The following is a 20,089-nucleotide window of genomic DNA, read 5'->3' on the forward strand; positions in this document are numbered from 1 at the left end:
TCTTTTGACCTTTTCAGATAGATGTTTCTTCGACAGACATTCTTTTCTATCTATACCACTGACTCGGTGAACTCATTCAGTAACCAGAACTGTAAAATGGTATCTACATTCTAAAAAATATCACATTTATATCTTGGCCCCAAAGCTCATTTCTGAAGGGCAAATTTGTATATTTATGTGCCCATGCAACAGGAAGACCGGGATGTCTAACAAAGATACCAATTCAATATTTCCTGAACTGATCCCCTGCTCCTCATCACATCTCTTCCCTCTGTTGTCCTTCCAAATGCCTCAGTTTCACTGATAATCAGATCATCTTTGAGTTCCCTAGGCTAAAAAGTTCTTGATTCTTTTCTCTCCTAAACCACACATTGAATCCCTTAGTAAAAACTGTTGTGTTTACATATGGTTCTATACACCATCTGCATATTTTCAACACTTGTCCTGATACAGTATGGTTGAAACCACCGTCATACTTCACCTGAATTGTTAACTTGCCCCCATACTTCCTGCTCTTGCCCTACTCTAGTCCAGTGTTAACAGCCAAAGCATCCCTTAAAAGGAAATCTAGGTTTTGTGATTTCCCTGCTCAAAATCTTCTCATATTCCCCTGTTCTTTCAGAGAATAAGTCATTTCAGAAGACTACTTTCTATAGTTAGAAGGCCTTCAATGACCTAATTTCTACTATTCCGCATCTAACCCACTCAGACCCCATAATATTGTTCAATTTACTGTTTTCTAAACAGCCAGACGTGTCCTCACCTTAGGGATTTTGCAGTGCTGCTGAGTAGGATGTTCTTTCCCCAAATGTGTTCATGACCAGCTCCCTCATCTCTTGTAAATATTTGCAAGGATGTATTTCACAGTGAAGTCTGCTCGGATCATCCAGTTTAGTATTGCAGCCTATGGTATCACCTCATACCTCTTTATTGTTAACTCTTTACAATGCACCTATATTTATGTTCATATTTCCCCATGAAAACTCCATGAAGATGTTTCTTTTTTCTGTTTGATTTTGTTTTATTCCTGATGTACCTCAAGTGCCCGGAATAATGCCTGACGTATCATGGGCACTCAATGTCTATTCAATGTATGAACGGCCTCTCTCTTAACAGTGTAGGTTAGCAGTTCTTGAAGTATGGTCCTTGGAATCCTGAGGATCTCACAAATCATTTCAGGGTTTAGTAGGCTTAGAACTTTTTTAGTGAGAATGGTAAGACATTTTTTGGTTTTTATTATACTGTATTCACATCACATTGTATCCTTCATAGTCATACACAAAGAGAAAAAAAAAAAAAAGCCTGAAGAGTGCCCTTACTCATGTAGTAAAACTTAATAGTTTTAACAAATCCCCACTCTTGACTAAACACCTTTTCAAATTTCCTGTAATGAAATGGGAAGTATGCAAAAAGCACTTCTGCTGTAAAAGGAAGTATGATGGTAGTCTCAAGGAAAAGCACAATGTAAGCTGAATTTCCTGGGATGTTTTAAGGAATAGCTTTTTATTTGAAAAAAAAAGAAATGAAATATGATTATTCGAACTTGAATATTTGATAGGCATTTAAACAAAAATGAACAAATTGAGACAGCACAAAATAGAACACTGGAAACCTGTATTCACTCACCACTGTAAGCCTGACCGCTTCTCATTACTTAAAGACCATGAGATCGGTGGTCGTATTAAGGAATGTGATTTTTTCTTGATATTGTGTAATGTAATGTGTCAATATTTGAAAAATCTTTGTTATTTAATGAACCAGTATTTTCCAAATGACCAATACATTATGTTAAAATATCATTGTGGGTAAAGATCCATTCAAAGTGCAAGATAGAGAAGTCGGTTTTAACATAAGTGAACCCAATTTTCAATTTCACATCAAAAGTAATCTTAGACTACCACTTGAGTTTTTGTGTAGTATCAACGACTATACAAAGCTCTCTAAAAAAAGATTATAAAGCTGCCTCTTCCTTTTCAAGAGAAATGATATTGCACCAGAGACTACTCAGGAGACACAGTGATCAGTCTAAGCAGGAGATGGTGAGGGCCTCTAGAGCTTCGCTGACCAGTGTGTGAGTTATTTGTCCTGTGTGGCCATTGAGCCCTTGACATGTGGCTATGTCACATTCAGATGTGTTATATGTATAAAATATACACTTTCAAAATTTCAAAGATTTGGTATAAAAAATATAAAAATGTCTCCTTAATATGTTGTTTTGTATTAGTTATGTGTGATAATGAAAATATATTAATATATTGGAATAAGTGTATTATTGAATGACTTCCACTATTTTTCATCTTTCTATTGTGGATACCAGAATATTTAAAATTGTATATCAGGCATGTATATGTGAGTTACATTATTTTTTTTTCATTGTACACCACTGTCTAAATTCTATGGGAATAATCAGAAAGGGAAAAAAAGGAAAGCTAAGAAATTTATGAGGAAGAATTAAAAAGACTTAGAAATAATAGAATATGTAAACTGGTAGCCTCTGGTTTTAGAATGTTGTGCTTCACAAATACTGTTTGCTTCTTTAGACTGTCTCTTGTAATTTTAATCCATTATAGAGATTGATTCCAACAATAATAGAAATATGCTTTTAAAAAATCTTTTAAAGTAGAATCTTATAAGTGGAATTATTATAGTTGGTATAATAAATTGACATGTATATTTCCAGAAATATTTGCATGAAGACTGTACTGGAAAAGTAACCTAAATAAAATCTAGGAATCTTAAACATTTAAATACTTTTTTTTTCCAGATGATAGATGAAGCCAAGATTCAGAGATGTAGCATTTGAAAGATCAAAATTTAAATGATATTAGCTTATTCTTTTGGTCGACATGATGAAAAAATGTGTTTGTTCTCCATAAATCATATATTATACTTGAAGGAAATTTAAAAATTTTAGAGTAACTATTTATAGGTTAGTCTGAGATAAATACTTTTGAAGTTACATTAAATCTATTATATCAGAATTTTAGCTACATTATTTTTTATCTTAAGATAAGAATACAAAAGTATGTCTTCAAAAGTTGTTAAGATCAGAAAATCTTTTTGATAAATTGTAAGCTTAGTATGTAATATTAAGCTTAATATTTTCTGGAGGAAGTTAAATCTTTTTAAAAATATATTTTATTTATTTATTGGAGAGAGAGAGAACATGCAAGCAATGAAGAGACCCAGGAGATGGAGAGGTGGACTCCCCACTGAGTAGGGAGTCCGAGTTGGGGCTTGAGCCCAAGACCCTGATATCATGACCTGAGCTGAAGGCAGACATTTGACAGACTGAACAACCGTGGCACCCCTGGAGGATTTTAAATCTTAATTCATTTTGTTAGTTCAGTACAATATGGCCTCAAAGCTCATTAGCAAATTAAAAATTCTCTTAAGTAAGTACTTTATCCTTCTGAATAAAGAGAAAGTACCAGCTGTTCTTAAAAGACAAGTGATAGAGTTATTACTATCATCAAGGCCATATTTTGCTCCCAAATAGAGTCCCTAGCACATCAATTGACTTATTTCCAAAAAGATTACTTGTAAATGAGCTTCTAAAACTTCAAAACACAACTATATAAAAGAAAATACTAGCATTTCCCTGCATCCACATATAACTAACATTCTAGTTTTCCATAGCCCTACAATCTAGTAAGAATCTAATACTTATACATAATAGATCCTTGTGTGTTTGTCATGGTAGGCTGATTTTGTAACCAAGAACCCCAAAGAATCTCAGGGCTTAACCTAACAAAGTCATTTTTCTCTCACGGGACACAACAAGAATATACACGGTTGGGTGGTATTTTTGATGGCATTCCAGAAAATGGAGATTTAGGGACTCAAGCTCCTTCCATCTTGTGTCTTTGACATTTTTTATCGCTTATTTATTCAGATTGAGACTGGGAAGGAAAAGGGAGGTTTGCACATGGGGAAGACTTAAGAATATCCCTTTCTTTCCACTTTTACATTGGCCAGAGCTCCATCCCATGGCTCCACTAAACTACAAAGGAGATTGAGAAATCCATTCTCATTGGGTTCTCAGTAGGAAAGTAGAAACAGCTGGTGAGCGGCTAAACAGTCTCTGCCACAGCCTGTATTTCTGATTATCGGTCATCTACTTCATTCCTTTCCCCCCATTTAGAAGAAAGTCCTGGATCACAGCAGTGCTGTTGCATTCTGTCCTCTTTGCCAGGTTCAGAAGGAATTTTTGGTGGCCCAGTGATCTGACAAATATAGTCACCTGGTATAGATGCTGGAGAAGAAACAGGATATGTAGTAGAAACTCGCATTTGAAGAGGGCAAAAGTGGCAGGTACACAGAAGTCACTGTTCCATGCCAATTCTGAAAATTCTTAGTTATCTTAGAATCCTCAGTTTAGGAAATTTCTTTCATTAAACCCTATTTCTACCACCATGGTCTGAGGACTTGAGTTTGGTCGTCCTCTATGACTACTGAATCTCTCCTGTCCTACATAGTGTCTTGCCCACTTCACCTTTGTTCACATCTAATAAGATTGGGAAAGTGAACCCTCTTTCTATTTCATACTCCAGATACCTGCTTGTACTTTGGGGATCTGTATTAGTAAGAATCTGGCAGGAAATTCATGTATATGCTGACTGGGTAATTTGAAGAGGGTTTCATGAAAGGCCAATTTATGGAGGGTGGATGCAAGGAAATAAGAGATAGTGGAGGATCATGGGGACAGTGGTAGCAGGGGTCTGTTGGAACTTCCTGGCCTGATGAAGTCAGGGGGAGATAATGCTTACCGAACCTCTTATATTCAGAGTGGACAGCCCTATAGGATGGATGGCCATGGGAACCCTCTATTGAAGGAACCATATATGAGGAATAACTACCCTTGTTCATTTCTTCCCTTCTCCAGTATTCTGTTGATGTTCTCCACTCCTCAGCCCACCCATGACCCATGTCATCACCCAGGAGCCTTTCAGTCAGAGAGTGGAATTGGGAACCAGTTCAGCACCAGTCCAGGGGGATGGATCCTTTGTCTTGAGGCCATGATTCTGGCACCTCTGGGGGCTCCAGAGGCCATAAGATGAGGTCTGGTGACAGGTTAAAAAAGACATTCTGGTCAAATGTAAACAGAATGTATTTTTGATACCTCAGTTTTACCTCTGTCTCTTTTTTTACTCAGGACCCATAAGAAAAGACAAAGTTACACAAAAATTGTGTCAATCCCTTTTTCTAATGAAGTCAGATTATTTTTTTTCCTCTAAAGCCATAATCGGGATCTATGTACATGTTTGTGGGAAATTTGGACACATGGACCTGGATTCCAATAGTGAGCTAGAGGTACAGGATTGGAACTGGCGGTGTGACCTGTTTGAGTCTACGTGGAAATCAGACAGACCCCTGGCTTAATATAGTCTGTTCGCACAAATTTTGAGACTCACACATAGTTTGAAAGATTTCTATTTAGTTGAAATATTTCATGTAATATTTTGGTTTTCTTCTCTTGAAAAATACAAAGGTTCAGCAAATCTGGACCTTTTCTCTTAGGTGGCAATATTCATTAGAAATGAGTTGTGGGCTCTCTGATTTGTCACATTCCCATTTCTTACTATCATTTCCTGCTTTTGGCTACCTCTCTCATTTAAGCTACTTGCCTGGTCCTTGAAGCTCTTTGATTTTTTGACTTCTGATAGGGTATTGATGGGAAACCCTATGTAAAGAACCTAAAGCCTATATTAAAAATATATGCCAATATGAAATTATCCCCTAGTATAAATTATATTCAGATGTGTGGTGCTAAATATGTTAATCCAGAACATTCAGTTCGTGGTTCTGATGAATATGCATTTATACATTTTTTAGTTGTGTGTAATGTGTGTGTATGAAAATATGTGATTTAACTTTCCATTTTCTATCTCCATATTGGTTAATAGTTAGGAACATACATTCTTGAGTTAGCCTGCACTTAATCTGGTCTAAGATATTAAAAGTCTCTTTATTTGTTTTTTTATTATTATTATTTATTTAAAAAGTGGAGTGGGGGCACCTGAGTGGCTCAATCGGTTGAGTGTTTGACTCTTGATTTTGGCTCAGGTCATGATTTCAGGATCCTGGGATGAAGCCCTGCATCCCACTCCATGCTCAGCATGGAGTCTGTTTGAGATTCTCTCCTTCTCCTTCTGCTCCCTCCCCAAATAAGTAAATCTTTTAAAAAATAAATAAATAAAAATAACAAAATAAAAAGTGGAATGATAATAATAACTGACTGATATGTGGTATTTAGAATTAAATGAGTGAAAAATTATAGAGTATTGAGGAAAAAAATACATGATAGATCATACACACTGAATAGATACTATTTGTCCGTTTTTCTAAAGAAGGGATTCAGTAAATGTTAGCAGAATAGAATTGATTTGTAAACAGCTGCTAAATTAGCTCATTTTAGTCCCATATGTAAATGTGATCTCTTTATTCACACAAACATAGACCTGACTAAAGCAGACATGAAGACTATACATGATGATCCCCATAGGATGAATTATTCTAACTAGTCATATCTCTACTTCATAGACACACTGGATAAGTGATCCCTCAAGATTGTAAAACCTGTGTTATCCATTTTCTTGGGTGTCCTTAAATAACCCAATTAGAAAAGTTTGCATACCTTATTTCATGTCTTAGAAAATAACCAACAAAACAAAGTCACACAAACCAAGCAGAGTGGAAGTCCACTGAGTGGACTTCACTGAGTGGAAGTCCTGTAACTTCTTAGACAACAGCCATAGTCCATCAGTCTCCACCTGCCTCAATAAGGAGTAGACACTGTGTAAATAAAAGTGTCATTTATTCCTACTTTAAAATGGGGAAGCCTGGGGTCTCTGCATAGTAGGGAAGAACTGGACATGTCAACGCTTTAGTTCTAGAAGTGCTAGAACTGGTTCTGAATGGGTTCTGGTTTTCCTCCCTCCAGGTCTCCGTGGTCAATCAGCTGGACATGCAGGTCATCGTTTCGAACGTGCCCCCGACTCTGGTGGAAAAAAAGATTGAAGATCTTACAGAGTAATGGTTTTGTGTTTCTTATATATTTATTTTCATATGCCTCTAATTTTATTGGATTAGGTCCTTTTAATCATTATAGGTTCAGATCAAACATATATTATAAAACACCATCTTAATAATTCAGCTTACCCTTTTCCTGAAACAGATGGCTTCATTTAATATACGCGAAGCTTCCGAGAGTGCCTTCAAGGAGGTATGAAAGGTAGATGTGTGAAGATGTTATTATTCAGGATGCTTTGACTGATGCCTCAACAGAACCTCAAAACCCTGCATATAAGAAATAAATCCTAACATTCATTATTAGAGTATATATCTTGATTTTGCGGCCCCAAATTATTCAAAAAGCTCATTATCTCAGGGACCCAGCTAGTCCAGAGAATGCCATTTCTCAAAGTGATGTGTCTAGGTGGCTAAAGCTTATTCTTTCAAAAACCAGGAAGACTAATTTTAAACAATATACATTTTGAATTATTCCTGAATACATGCTACGTTGTACCTTTTGATCTGTGTACACCGAACATGTCAGTGTTGACTCAAAGTCGTGACTATTTATGAAGCTACAGTTCTCTAATAATGCTATAGAGGATGATTAAAATGCCTTTCTAGCTCACTCTGGGCTCTTCTAACCTAGCCTGACATCATTTCATAATTTTTATGTGGGCGCTTACTTATTTTGTGTCTCCCCTTGAGTTCAGGCTGACAGAGGTCAATCATCACTGCTTCTCTCTGGCAAAGTATCCTTCATTTCCAAGTTGCCAGAAGAAGCTTCAGATATCAGACAGCTAAATTTTCTGTAATTATGTGTCAAATACAACAGGTAAAGCACTGATGGAAGCTTGAGTGCTTCTCCAGTAATGAAAACATATGTGCTCTGTAACAATTATTTCTTGCTGTTTCACAAACTTAACCTTTCCGTGTCATAGGCAGTGTCCTATGGAGAAAGTCATTCTCAATGTTTATGCTTGGAATATCAATTATGCAGTGTCTGAGCTACTTCTGCAAAAGAGGTTTATACACATTTAGCGTTTGTTAAAATAATAGTTGATTACACCTGAGAAAATCAGGAACCATGCCTGTCTCTGAGCCACTTTAAATGTTATCCATGGAAGCAGGCTTTGTCTGATTGTAGCATCAAGAAGGTGGTACAACCATAATCAACCTCTTGCCCTTTGTTCTGCTCTATTTTTCTTCACAGTATTATCTAATATTTTCATTATATGTCAATTTCCCACCAAAGTACAAGCTTAATGAGGTTAGGAAATCTATCTTTCATTGTTATAATTCCAGTTATAGAGTGGGCACCCAAAGCATTTTATTGAATGAAAATTTTATACAAGCAGAATCATGATTACCCTTTCTCACATTGAGACAAAATTTATGAAAGCTGAAAAAAATGACAACAAAGAAGTATAATTCCTTAGGAGTTTATATTTTTTTCCCTCTTATGTGGAAATGAAGATCTGGATGAGAAAAACCAGGCACCTTTCAAGTCTTGAGAGAAATGTATCCCTGTGAAAGGGGCTTTGGTTTCTGTAACATTAGTTTAGAAACACGAGCTGGGGCAAATCATGTCCCCTTCCCCAGACTGCATCACCATTTCTAGTTATCTGTTCATAAAAATAATAAAGCTAATACCATGGGGTTGTTGTTGAGAACTATACAATATCAGCCATTGAGGACCACAGGAATTGTGACTGTTCAATGGATAACAGATATTCTGAGAAATGAGATTAGTGACCCAGTCAGGAGGATTGAGAGAGATCCCAGGTTTTCCATTCTACCCAAAGAGGGTAGTTTAGTATGGAGCTCAGATTATGGATTCAAACAGAGAAGTTGCAATCTTATAGCTGTGTGACCTCTGAGCAAGAAATTTAACACTTAGGGTCACACGTCTTCATCTTGAAAATTAGAACAATGATGACAATCTTTGTTGCTTTGTGAAAGAATTACGCTGGAACTTGCTAGTGCAGTAAGCATAGCGGGCAGTTACCTGATTCCTTATCGTAGATTTTTAAAAATCTGGGTTAATTTAGATAACAAAAATTTGTAATCCCTTTAAAAAATAGAATTTATTTTTAGAACAATTTTATATTCACAACAAAATTAAGCAGAAGATATAGGGAGAATTCCCATATGTCCCCTTCCCTCACTATCAATATCTGGCCCCAGGCTGGCATGTGTGTTACAAGCAGCAAGTCTACACTGATACATGGCAATCGCCCAAAATTCATAATTGACATTAGGTTTGCTCGTGGTGGCGTACATTCTGTGGGTTCGAACCAATTTGTAACGACATCTGTCTATCACTATAGTATCAATACAGAGTAGATCCACTGCTCTCCAAGTCCTCTCTCCACCTGTTCATCTCTCCCTCCTCTCTTCCCCTGGCAACCACCGATCCTTTACTGTCTCCATAGTTTTGCCTTTTCTCCATAGTTTCTCCATAGTCATATGATTGGACTGATAAGATGTGTAGCTTTTCCGATTCCTACTTGGAAGCTGCGAGTGGTAGTGATAAGAAAGGTTAGATCTGATTCCACACGATTCAGCACCTTAGCAGCCAGAGGAAGAAGAAAAACACATGTAAGGAAGTAGACACCAGAATGACAGTTTGTAGGAGTTCATTGCTCCAGTGGCCAGGCTAACCAACACCCCCATTTCCTGTAGACGTTCTCAGATCGCAAGTCACACCATCACCAAAGCTATTTTCTGTATCTCCCATGAGACATCCTTACCCTACAAAGTGGGGAGCATGAATTTCATATGATCATCACTTTTATTTCTTCCTGTAGGCAGCCCCGTAACGTGAGGCCAGATCATAAATCCACAGTTTTCTCAGTATTGGTAAAATCAGTGCAAACTGGGAGGGTCGATAAAAGAAAAATGTAATGGCCTAGTACATTCATTTCATGATGGAGAAAGTTTTGCAGAGGGGATCTGTATCCTTTGATGGCAGAGAATACAATGCCCAGAAAACAGAAAGCACCTTTAAAGGGGTGTTGTCATAGTGATGGTGATGATTATTCCCCATTCCCCTGAAATTGGCATAAATGGCCCTGCGCTGAAAATTGTTTTATCAGTTTTGATATTTTGGGCTTATAGAATTAACCAATGGGCCTTTCTGGTGAAACATGTTTCTTTTAAATTGTATTAATGTATTTAGCATATTCCACTGAGAATCTGTGCTCACAGGTGGCCTTTCATGTCTATGTTCTGAAGTACTTAGGTGAAATTTAGGATTTATCTCTTCCTGGGCCTTTTGTTTCTCTTACTTAGACATTCTTGAGATTAAGGAGTGGGATAAATGACTGCTAGGGTAAGGATTGGGAAATTCTACCTACTAGCAAACCACTGGCAACAGTGTCTGAAGAAGAAGGTAGGAAATGCTTGCATCCGTGTCTCTGTTCTCCTTCTGCTTCTTCATGGAACCCAAATGAGTAAAAGAAGCGTGGGATTCTAAAATGTAAATCTTTAAGAATCTGCATAAATGGCATTTTTGAAAAGTATACATGAAGGACTTTTTAGACTCAGGGTGGTACAGCAGAAATTGGGATGATCATTAAGGTCACAGAGTTGCTCAAATACTTCACTTACTTTCTAAATGCAAAATGAATATTCAGTGATAGTAGGATTTTACTGAAGTAGGCGTTGATTTGATGTAGAAGGGCCCATCTCCATGATATATTTATACAGCATCTGAAATGTACTTGTGTGACTAACTTACAGCTCCTTGGATTAAGGTTACAAAACATACTTTAGAAATCTAGCCAAGATGTATATTTCTAGGAGGAGAATTATGAAGCCTCTTGGATAGGTTCTCTTTCCAAACAAACAAACAATATATGCTAGCACTTATATTTTCTTAAATCAGTGTAATAAAGACTGGCCTTGAAGGGACAGGTCAAATGGAAAGGTAAATCAATAAACACGTTAGCTTGGATCATTCGTATGGTCTCCTTAGTAAGAGCTGGAGGTGGGAGGTCAGGACACCATTTATAAAGGGACAGATATTAATATTGTAAATACTAATGACAGTAGACCAATAATACATTTAAAAACAATCTTTATAATATTATTTACATTTTTACAACATTATTTCTCCATCATAATTTTTAAATGTTAACAGTAATTTAAAAACAATACTTTTGGGATGCCTGGGTGGCTCCACGGTTGAACATCGGCCTTTGGCTCAGGACATGATCTCAGGTCTGGGGATCAAGTCCCACATCAGACTCCCTGCAAGGAGCCTGCTTCTCCCTTTGCCTGTGTCTCTGCTTCTCTCTCTGGGTCTCTCACGAATAAATAAATGAAATCATTAAAAAGATAAATAAAAATAATTAAATAAAAATAAATAAAAACAATACTCATAATGATTTTAATGACAGTACTTGTGTAAGTAAAACTTTATTTCCAAAAACATATAATAGCCTGAATTTAGCCTGTATGCTTGCCAAGTCCTAATTTAGAGTGTTATACTCTCCAGATAGAAGAAAAAAAACCCTTATTTATTCTATTCAAATTCCTCTAAGAAAACACCTTGAGGAACAACTCATGTAAAATTCCTAAGTGAAAAAAAAAAAAAAAAAAAAAATTCCTAAGTGATGTCTTAACTGCCCCCTACCCAGGATTCCTTTTGAGTTCAGAGAACCCTAGACTCAAGTGCCTGGCCCATCAGTGACCAGCTTGGAGGTATCAGGCTAGTCAATTAAACTCTTTAAGTCCTAATATTCTATGTGAAGCTGGAAATTTATTCATTAAATAAAAAGTAGTTACTGGTTGTAAACAAGCACTGGAGATGTAACAGTGAACAGAGCAAAGTCTCTGTTCCCCTGGAGCGTACATTCTGTTGGGGGAAAACAGGAAATAAAAATAATTATTTTTAAATTTAATTTATTTAATTAAAACATTTAATTAATTTTATCAAAAATATTTACAAAAATATAACATTTATAACATAATAATATGAGGGCAATAACAAAAATACAAGTGGCAATATGAAATGATAGAAGAAAGGTACTATTTCATATGGGATGACTGAGAAAAGCCTTTTTTTTTTTTTTTTTTTTTTTTGAGAAAAGCCTTCTTATAAGCTGAAGTCTAAGAAGAAAGACATTAAGGGAGAGACCCATGTGGCTACTCTGATGAGGGAGGTGGGGGGTGACGTGGGGAGTGTGTTTTCCCAGAGAGAGGACACTGCTGATGTGAAAACCCAGCTGTAGGAGCATGGCTGTCCTATCGAGATAGGAAATGAGTATATAGGATCTCACAGGCCACCTGGAGGATTTAACATCTTACTCCGTATGAGACACAAAGTCCTTAGAGCTGATGGTCCAGTATAGTAGCCACTAGGCATCTGAGTCCTTGAAAGGTGTGGCAGGTCCAAATGGAAGGTGATCTAAGTATAAAAATACACACCCGATTTAAAAGAATTGGTACTCCTCCCCGCCTCCCCACAAAAGAGAGACAATATCATGAATATTTTTTGATGGATTATATGCTGATATGATAATTTTGGGATATATTAAGTGAAATAAATATATTAAAATTCATCTCACCAGTTTTGTTTTTAATCTTTTAATGTGGGTACTAAAATTTTTGAATTTTCATGTGACTTGCATTATATATATATATATATATATTTTTTTTTTTTTTTTGCATTATATTTCTTTTGGCCCACACTGCCCGTGAAGTTTTGCACAGAGAAATAATGTTCTGGCTTAAGTTTTAAAAGGTTGTTGAGTAGAAGATGGAGTGACCAGCTGTGAGTCTGTAGCAGGGGTCTAAGGAGAGGCCATTGGTGGTTTGGCCTGGTGGTAGCAGTGGACACAAGGAGAGGTGATTAGATCAAGGGTATATTCTCCAGGTACAGCCTTTAAAACTTGTCAAGGATTAGATATATGAGCAAAAGCAAGAAGCAATAATGACTCCTTGGTTTGAGGTCTGAGCTGATGGAAAAAATAAAACTAATATTTTTCTTATTTGGCCACTGAAGAATTTGATAGCATGATCTGTGAGAAAGTAATGGTATTCTGTTCTTGGTGAGTGTTGACTTTATTTAGCAAGTTTTGGTTCCCAACATCTTTCTTGTCTGCTGTATTTTGAATGAACTTGGTGTAAGTTCACACTTGGCAATCACACACTGATTTTAAGTGTACTTAGGAAAAGGTTGTGTGTTTGAAATTGGGGAGGTTATCACCAGAAGCTCATCATAAATGATCTAATTTTTAAAAGAATGAAATATAGACATCTTAATATACAACTCAAAAACAACATCTTCTATAATAGGTATGTGATAACTGTTAAAATTGAAACCAGGCATAAAAATAAAACACTAACAACATAAAATGAAATTCTACTTTTTAATATTCAATATGAATTTTATAATTCATTATTACTTAAAAAAAAGCATAAGTATGATTTGGTTTTATTCAAAGCTTTGGTGATTCTTTGTTTCAACACAAAGCAAATTCATTTGCTATTTTTTTCTGAAATACTCAGTTTGGGGCTTTATTTTGACAGAGAAGGAGAAGTAATCTCTTTTTTGCGAGAGCAATACTTACTTTCTATTTGTGGTAAGAAGTCATAGTTCTTTACAGAATTGAAGCTAGCCCAGAATGCAATTAGACTTTTACAAAATAGTGTCTCATGTTGTTACTCATGCACATTGTAGTAATATCTTTAATGCTTAATTCCTTGAAATGTGGAAAAGTAGAGAGATTTGAAGTCCAGTTTGTACTTCATGTCATAGCAATTTTTTTAATTATCCTCAATATGTCAGTATTGAGCTAAACACATGGAATCATAGTTACAAAGAGGATTGCTCTATGACTCTCACTCCAGGTGTCCTATTTGTGGGCATTACAATGTCCAATTTTGTCTAAATTCTTAGTTAATATTAGGAGGTATGCCATCATAGCACAATGTGAATAAGTTATTTACACTAAAGATTAAACTTCTGTCAAAATGGCTCAAATTCACAGGACTTGGTGTTTTGTTTCTGATAATAGCTTTCAGATATATTAGGGTAAATTTTTAATTTTTAAATTTCATATCACATGGATTTTCCAAATTCATATACAGTTGACCCCAAGCAACCTAGAGCTCGGGGGTGCTGTACTGTTGAAAGTCCACGTATAACTTTTGACTCACCAGAAACTTAACTACTAATAGCCTGCTGTTGACTGAAGCTTTACCAAAAACACAGTTGATTAACACATATTTTATATGTTATATGTGTTATATGCTACATCCTTATGGTGAAGTGATTTAGAGAAAAGAAATGTTAGAAACAAAATCATAGAGAAGAAAACATACATTCAAGGTACTATCCTGTAAAAATGCCATGTATATGTGGATCTGCTCAAACCTGTGGTGTTCAGGGTTCATGTGTATATTTTCCTCCATGCAGAATTAACCAAAAACACGTGACTTATCAACTAGACTTTACTTTTTCTTAAGATTCCATTTTTTTTTCTCAAAAATCAGTAAAACTTTATTCGCTTCCATTCTTTCGCCATTAACAGAAAACTGGAGAAAGCAAAAATGTTTTGTGTTTACAAAGATAAAGGGCCTCTTTACCCAGAGAAGATCAAAACCTCCAATGACAACGGGGAAGATAAAAGCGCCCTCCCCCACATCCCCTGAGCTGCCCTTGTCATCTTAGACAAAGCCTTCAGTCCACTGGCCAGGGGCCCTGGATGTGGCCAATTCAAGATGAGGGCCAAGAAATCAGACCAATCCGTTCCCGTGATATAAAGTCGAACAGAGACTACGCCAAGGGTCAAGTGCCTGTATTTCACAGGACACAGGAACCAGTAAAGAATGATGTGTGCTGGCGTCCTGCTGTCAATAGGTTTGTTTTGTATTATAATGGTCAGAATACACATCATTCATTCATTAACAAATTTCAGAATCTTTATAGAGAAAACTATATTAGTTCCTGTTGGGAAAAATTAAAAGTACCAAGGGATAATAAATCGACTTTCTCAGTTAATATTTGCCATCTGTACATGTAATCTAGAAAAATTTAAATATATAATTGTGCCACTCTCCCATTTTTCTCAGCAATATGCATTTACAAAAAAAAAGGGCTTAATTGTAAAATTTACATGATACATTTTGGCAGAATCAGTATTTTTTTCTCCTTTTGTCTTTTCTTTCTTTTTTTTTAATTTTTTTTTTATTTATTTATGATAGTCACAGAGAGAGAGAGAGGCAGAGACATAAGCAAAGGGAGAAGCAGGCTCCATGCACCGGGAACCCGACGTGGGATTCAATTCCTGGTCTCCAGGATCATGCCCTGGGCCAAAGGCAGGCGCCAAACCGCTGCGCCACCCAGGGATCCCTTTTCTTTCTTTTTCTTTCTTTCTTTTTTTCTTTTTCTTTTTTCATTTCTTTTTTTTTTTTTTTTTTTTTTTGTTCTCAAACCTTTGGAAACTATGAAAAAAAGCCAAAGCAAATAAAATATGTCCTGTAATTCCATTGGGGATGTTTTAATTTTATTTTTATTTTAAAATAGTGCTTGAAATATTTGAACTGGGCACCTGCATGATTCAGTCAGTTAAGTGTCTGCCTTTGGCTCAGGACATGATCCCAGGGTCCTGGGACTGAGTTCTGCATCATGCTCCCTGCTCAGCAGGTAGTAGGCTTCTCCCTCTCCTTCATGCTCTCTCTCTCTCTCTGAAAGAAAGAAAGAAAGAAAGAAAGAAAGAAAGAAAGAAAGAAAGAAAGAAAAAGATAGAAAATAGCAAGCTTGAAGACTAGATTTTGATTGAGGGAGAAATCAATTTAATTTATAAGACAATTATAATGAAGGTACCAGCATATTAGCTCTAATATTCTTATTTTAACTTATGATTTGTGACATGATAGATAGATGGGTACTTATTAACACAGTATTAAAGTTAATTTAAAAAGTTAAATGGAAGTTAATAAAAGACAAAGTTAATTTATACAGAGCTATAGTCTATCCTGTGATTTGAGGAAAGTGCTTTTTATACTCCAAAAGTAAAATCCATTCACAAAATCTATGACGAAAGTTATTTTACAGCTTCCTATTGTACTTATCTTTTCATCCAAAAAATCTTTGGAAAAACAACTGGGGAGACTGGAGAGAGAAGTAGAAACAAGTAGAATGCCATAACCTCTGTTTTACTTTTCCCAAATATCACACCATTCAGTTCATTTTCTTTTTCAGAGATTTTGCTTGCACCAATAGAAGTAGAATGTGGAGGTAGGGTGAAAGATCATTATGTGTGACTCCATTAAAACATGAGTCACTTTTGCTTTATAAAGCTTTTCAAAATTCATAGTGGGCATTTGTTCCTTTCAAAATTCTTCTTTCTATCATATTCTTTTAAGTTTCATGGTGCAGAAATTTCACCTAATAGAACAGCTTACTTTTTTTTTTTTTTTCAAGTAGGCTCTACACCCAGTGTAGAGCCCAGTATGGGGCTTGAACTCACAACCCTGAGATCAAGACCTGAGTTAAGATCAAGAGTGGGACACTTAACTGACAGAGCCACTCAGGTGCCCCAAACAGCTCATTATTTTTTATAATCAGACCCAACCTGTGGTACAAGGCAATAGATCATTTCCTTGTGCACCCACTCAGTTCCGACATCTGATGAGCAAGAGCCAATTCCTCTATTCTCTTAATTACACAGATGGTTCTTCTCTTAACTTTATCCAATTTGTGCACAATTTACCTCTCTGTATGGTGCAGCTTTTTTTTTTTTTAACGTGAAAAATAAATTCAACCAAAGTTTTTTTTTCAACCGAAGTTTAGATAAGAAAATTCGATTTATATCAGCAGCGATTTTAGATACTTTCATTTATATCTAAATTGTATTCTATGCTAAATACAATTATTTTTAGTGTTCCATCTATTCAAAGAGAATTTCAAGCATTTTACAATGATGCATACAATAAAACAAGGTAATATATATTAACATGAGTCTTAAAACAAACAGAATAGAAAAAAAAAAAAAAAGAGTCAAGAATGAGACTATCACAGGGATGATGTGACCAAGCCATACAGAATCACCAGAGGAGTCCTGAACTTGGTTTTCATCATGTTAGGGCCAGAGTGAAAGAACCAAACCAAGGAAAAAACAAATAAACAAACAAACAAAAAAGTTACAAAATTGAAAACAGAAACAACAACACTTCTGGTGTAAAGACAAAACCATTTCTGAGTGAAATGCCAGATTGGAAGGGAATGTCCATATCCAAGGACATCATAGGACATACAGAGTGTGATGTACAAAGTGTCCCATGTTCTTAAAATGTTACCTGGGAGTGGTCTGGGTGGGGTCTCTGAGGGTCTGTATTAACAGGCATATCCGGAAAGCTTGTGTTGAGTCCCTGCAGCCATCTGCAGTGCCTGGGGGTTCTTTAGCCAGGCTTCTGAAAACCTCTGACAAGTATGTGGGATGGAGTCCCTATGATGCTGCTAGTTAAATGCAATCCATTTACTTCAACAAAAGGCTGAATGGGGTTTGCAATCAGAAAATGCGAGGAGTTTCTGTAAGGACCACAACAAAAAACTCATCTTTGTGGCGTGCTCTTTCCAACTTGGGTTTTGTGCCCTTAGTGGATGCTAATTAACTTCTCGTGGATCGCTTTATGGCAGGTCTGATTACTTTCCCCGTTGTACAGATGAGCTCCCTAGGGCTTTGAGAAGTAGTAATGTCCACAAAGACACAGATAGCAAGCAAGTGGAAGAGGTTTAATTTGAATCTCCATCCAAAGGCAGCAGCAGCCTGGGTTCCTAACCACTCCCTCTTTACAAGGCTTCTTAAGAGGGAAGCTGAATTAAAAAATCCAGTGCATCCTTTCTTGGGCGTGGGCTGCTCCCTCACACAGAAATTTTCTTCGTGAAATGGTAGCTTTAGGTTGGCTTCTTCGCCCAAATGGGTAATTGAGAAGATGACTGCTGCAATAATTTTAGTGTAAAAACTAAAAGGTAAATCAACCATAAGTAAATACCTACTTCAGCTACAAAGCTATTTCTGTAAGCCTCCACACTTAATTTTCTTATGATGCAATGTCTAGTTGAAACTCACTGAAGAGGTGCATATAGGTAACTGGATAAAGTGATGTTGTAAATTAAAATTTAGGGTCATCTACCAAAAACACTTGGCTTGAGAATAAGGTAAATGAGCTGGTTCATGATCAGTGACTTCAATTCACGATTTAAAGGAAAAAGCTATTTGCACAATAAAAAAAAAAAATCTGTTAAATATGCCTTTCAATATTTATTGTAAAATGTATTAATTTACCTGACATTATTGTAAAAAGCTATTTAAATAAACTTTTACCAGTTTAAATTATAAACTAGTTTAAATTTTAATGAATTAATGTGGTGTCGCAAAAAATGTTTTTTATACATGTATTTTCACAAAAAATTTATATGTGTATAAAACAAATTATATACAAATACACATATATAATACACTTAAACATATTTTATGCAAATACATAGGTATTTTTATATAAATACATAGGAGTACATATTATATGCCTGTATTGTATATGTATACATATTACATATGCATATAAAAATACATATTGTATTAAATATACAATGTATATTTATGTGCATCTAAAATGTACATATTAATTATATTTAGAACTTTACAGTTTTTGAAAATTTGTCTAGAGGTGGCATAGTAACATATTACTAAATATTGTGAGTACATAACGGATCTTTTAAACTAAAGTAGAACAATAAACCCCAAATAAAAATTTAGGTTTTGGTTAATGACTGTAACTATTATATTAATTCATTTGCACTATATTTGGTTCTTAGAAGATCAAAGACTATCCTTTCTTTGGAGAAAGTTTGTTATAATCAAATACTATTCAGGGCAGCCCGGGTGGCTCAGCAGTTAAGCACCTGCCTTCAGCCCAGGGTGTGATCCTGGAGACCCAGGATCAAGTCCCACGTCAGTCTCCCTGCATGGAGCCTGCTTCTCCCTCTGCCTGTGTCTCTGCCTCTCTCTCCTCTCTCTCTCTCTGTGTGTGTGTCTCTCATGAATGAATAAGTAAGTAAAATTTAAGAAAAAGTACTATTCTGCTATACATCTGTTTATACTATTTGTATTTGAAGTTGCTATGTTGCTCCCAAGAACCTAGAGTCAAGGCAAATATAAATGACCAATTTTTCCAGAATGCATGTTCTTTTTTGAAACTCTCTAATGGGCAACCTGGCAACTTTAGGCAGAAAGCAAATTACAGGACTAGTGAAATGACAGAGAGAGGCTAGCAGGATGACTTAGACCAGGACTAGGAAAATGAGACATGTGCAGTACACCTTGCAGTACACCTTGGCAGTGGGCTGAGGCTTCAGGCCGTGGAGGGAACTGCACTGGAAGCTATTGAGCTGACAGTGTATGTAAGAGGAAGGAACACCCGCTAAGGAAAGGTCAAGACCAAAGGCAGGTGCAGGGCCAGGGAAGCAAGGACTGCAGGAGCGAGTAGATGGTGGGTGCCGTCAGGCTGAGGAGCACGGAGGTCATCAGTGAGTGAGTTCCAACCATTTTACACTCCGGGGTCATCTTCAACTCCAGAAACAAACTCCAGAGAGAAAGTGGCCTGGCCTGAGTCCCCGGCAGTCCTGTTTGGGCAGGATGAGGCAGGACAGGAGCCCTGATTCACCTCAGCGGTGCATGGTAGGCACCAGGCTAATGCCTCCACTGAAATCAGGAGGGTTGTAGGGGGAGAAAGGAATGCCCTGCAGCCAAGACCCAACGAAGTCCACATGGTCATGGGGTTGATAATGCCTTTGTCGTCGATGCCTTCTTTTCGTGTATGTGATGAGGACTCAGTACGAGTCTTGTGGTGTGGACAGCACAGTCTGTCATGGAAATAACTGGCCCTCAGAGAGCTGGGCTTCCACGTGCCATCAGGACACAGCCTATAGGATGACGGCTCATGACCACAGTGGGCGGCGGGGGGCTCGCTTAGGCCGGGCACATCATTGTTTGTCATTGTTGGTGGCAGAAGAAGCTTTAGTGTGTTATTTTGTAGCTGGTTCAAACAGTTTTAAATTATA

At 36.6% G+C, this 20,089-nt stretch overlaps 1 protein-coding gene across 5 annotated transcripts in view; it reads left to right on the forward strand.

Moving 5' to 3' along the window:
• The window catches only part of PCDH15 (protocadherin related 15), a 743,522-nt gene that overhangs the window by 687,350 nt on the left and 36,083 nt on the right, over positions 1-20,089 (forward strand). For all 5 annotated transcript variants that reach the window (XM_041729528.1, XM_041729523.1, XM_041729527.1 and 2 more), the window contains one exon: positions 6,944-7,032. In XM_041729528.1, the coding sequence (XP_041585462.1) occupies positions 6,944-7,032 (89 nt within the window). The remainder of the gene's footprint in view (positions 1-6,943; positions 7,033-20,089) is intronic.

Source organism: Vulpes lagopus, chromosome 14, assembly GCF_018345385.1.
Source record: "Vulpes lagopus strain Blue_001 chromosome 14, ASM1834538v1, whole genome shotgun sequence".
Lineage (NCBI taxonomy): Eukaryota > Metazoa > Chordata > Mammalia > Carnivora > Canidae > Vulpes > Vulpes lagopus.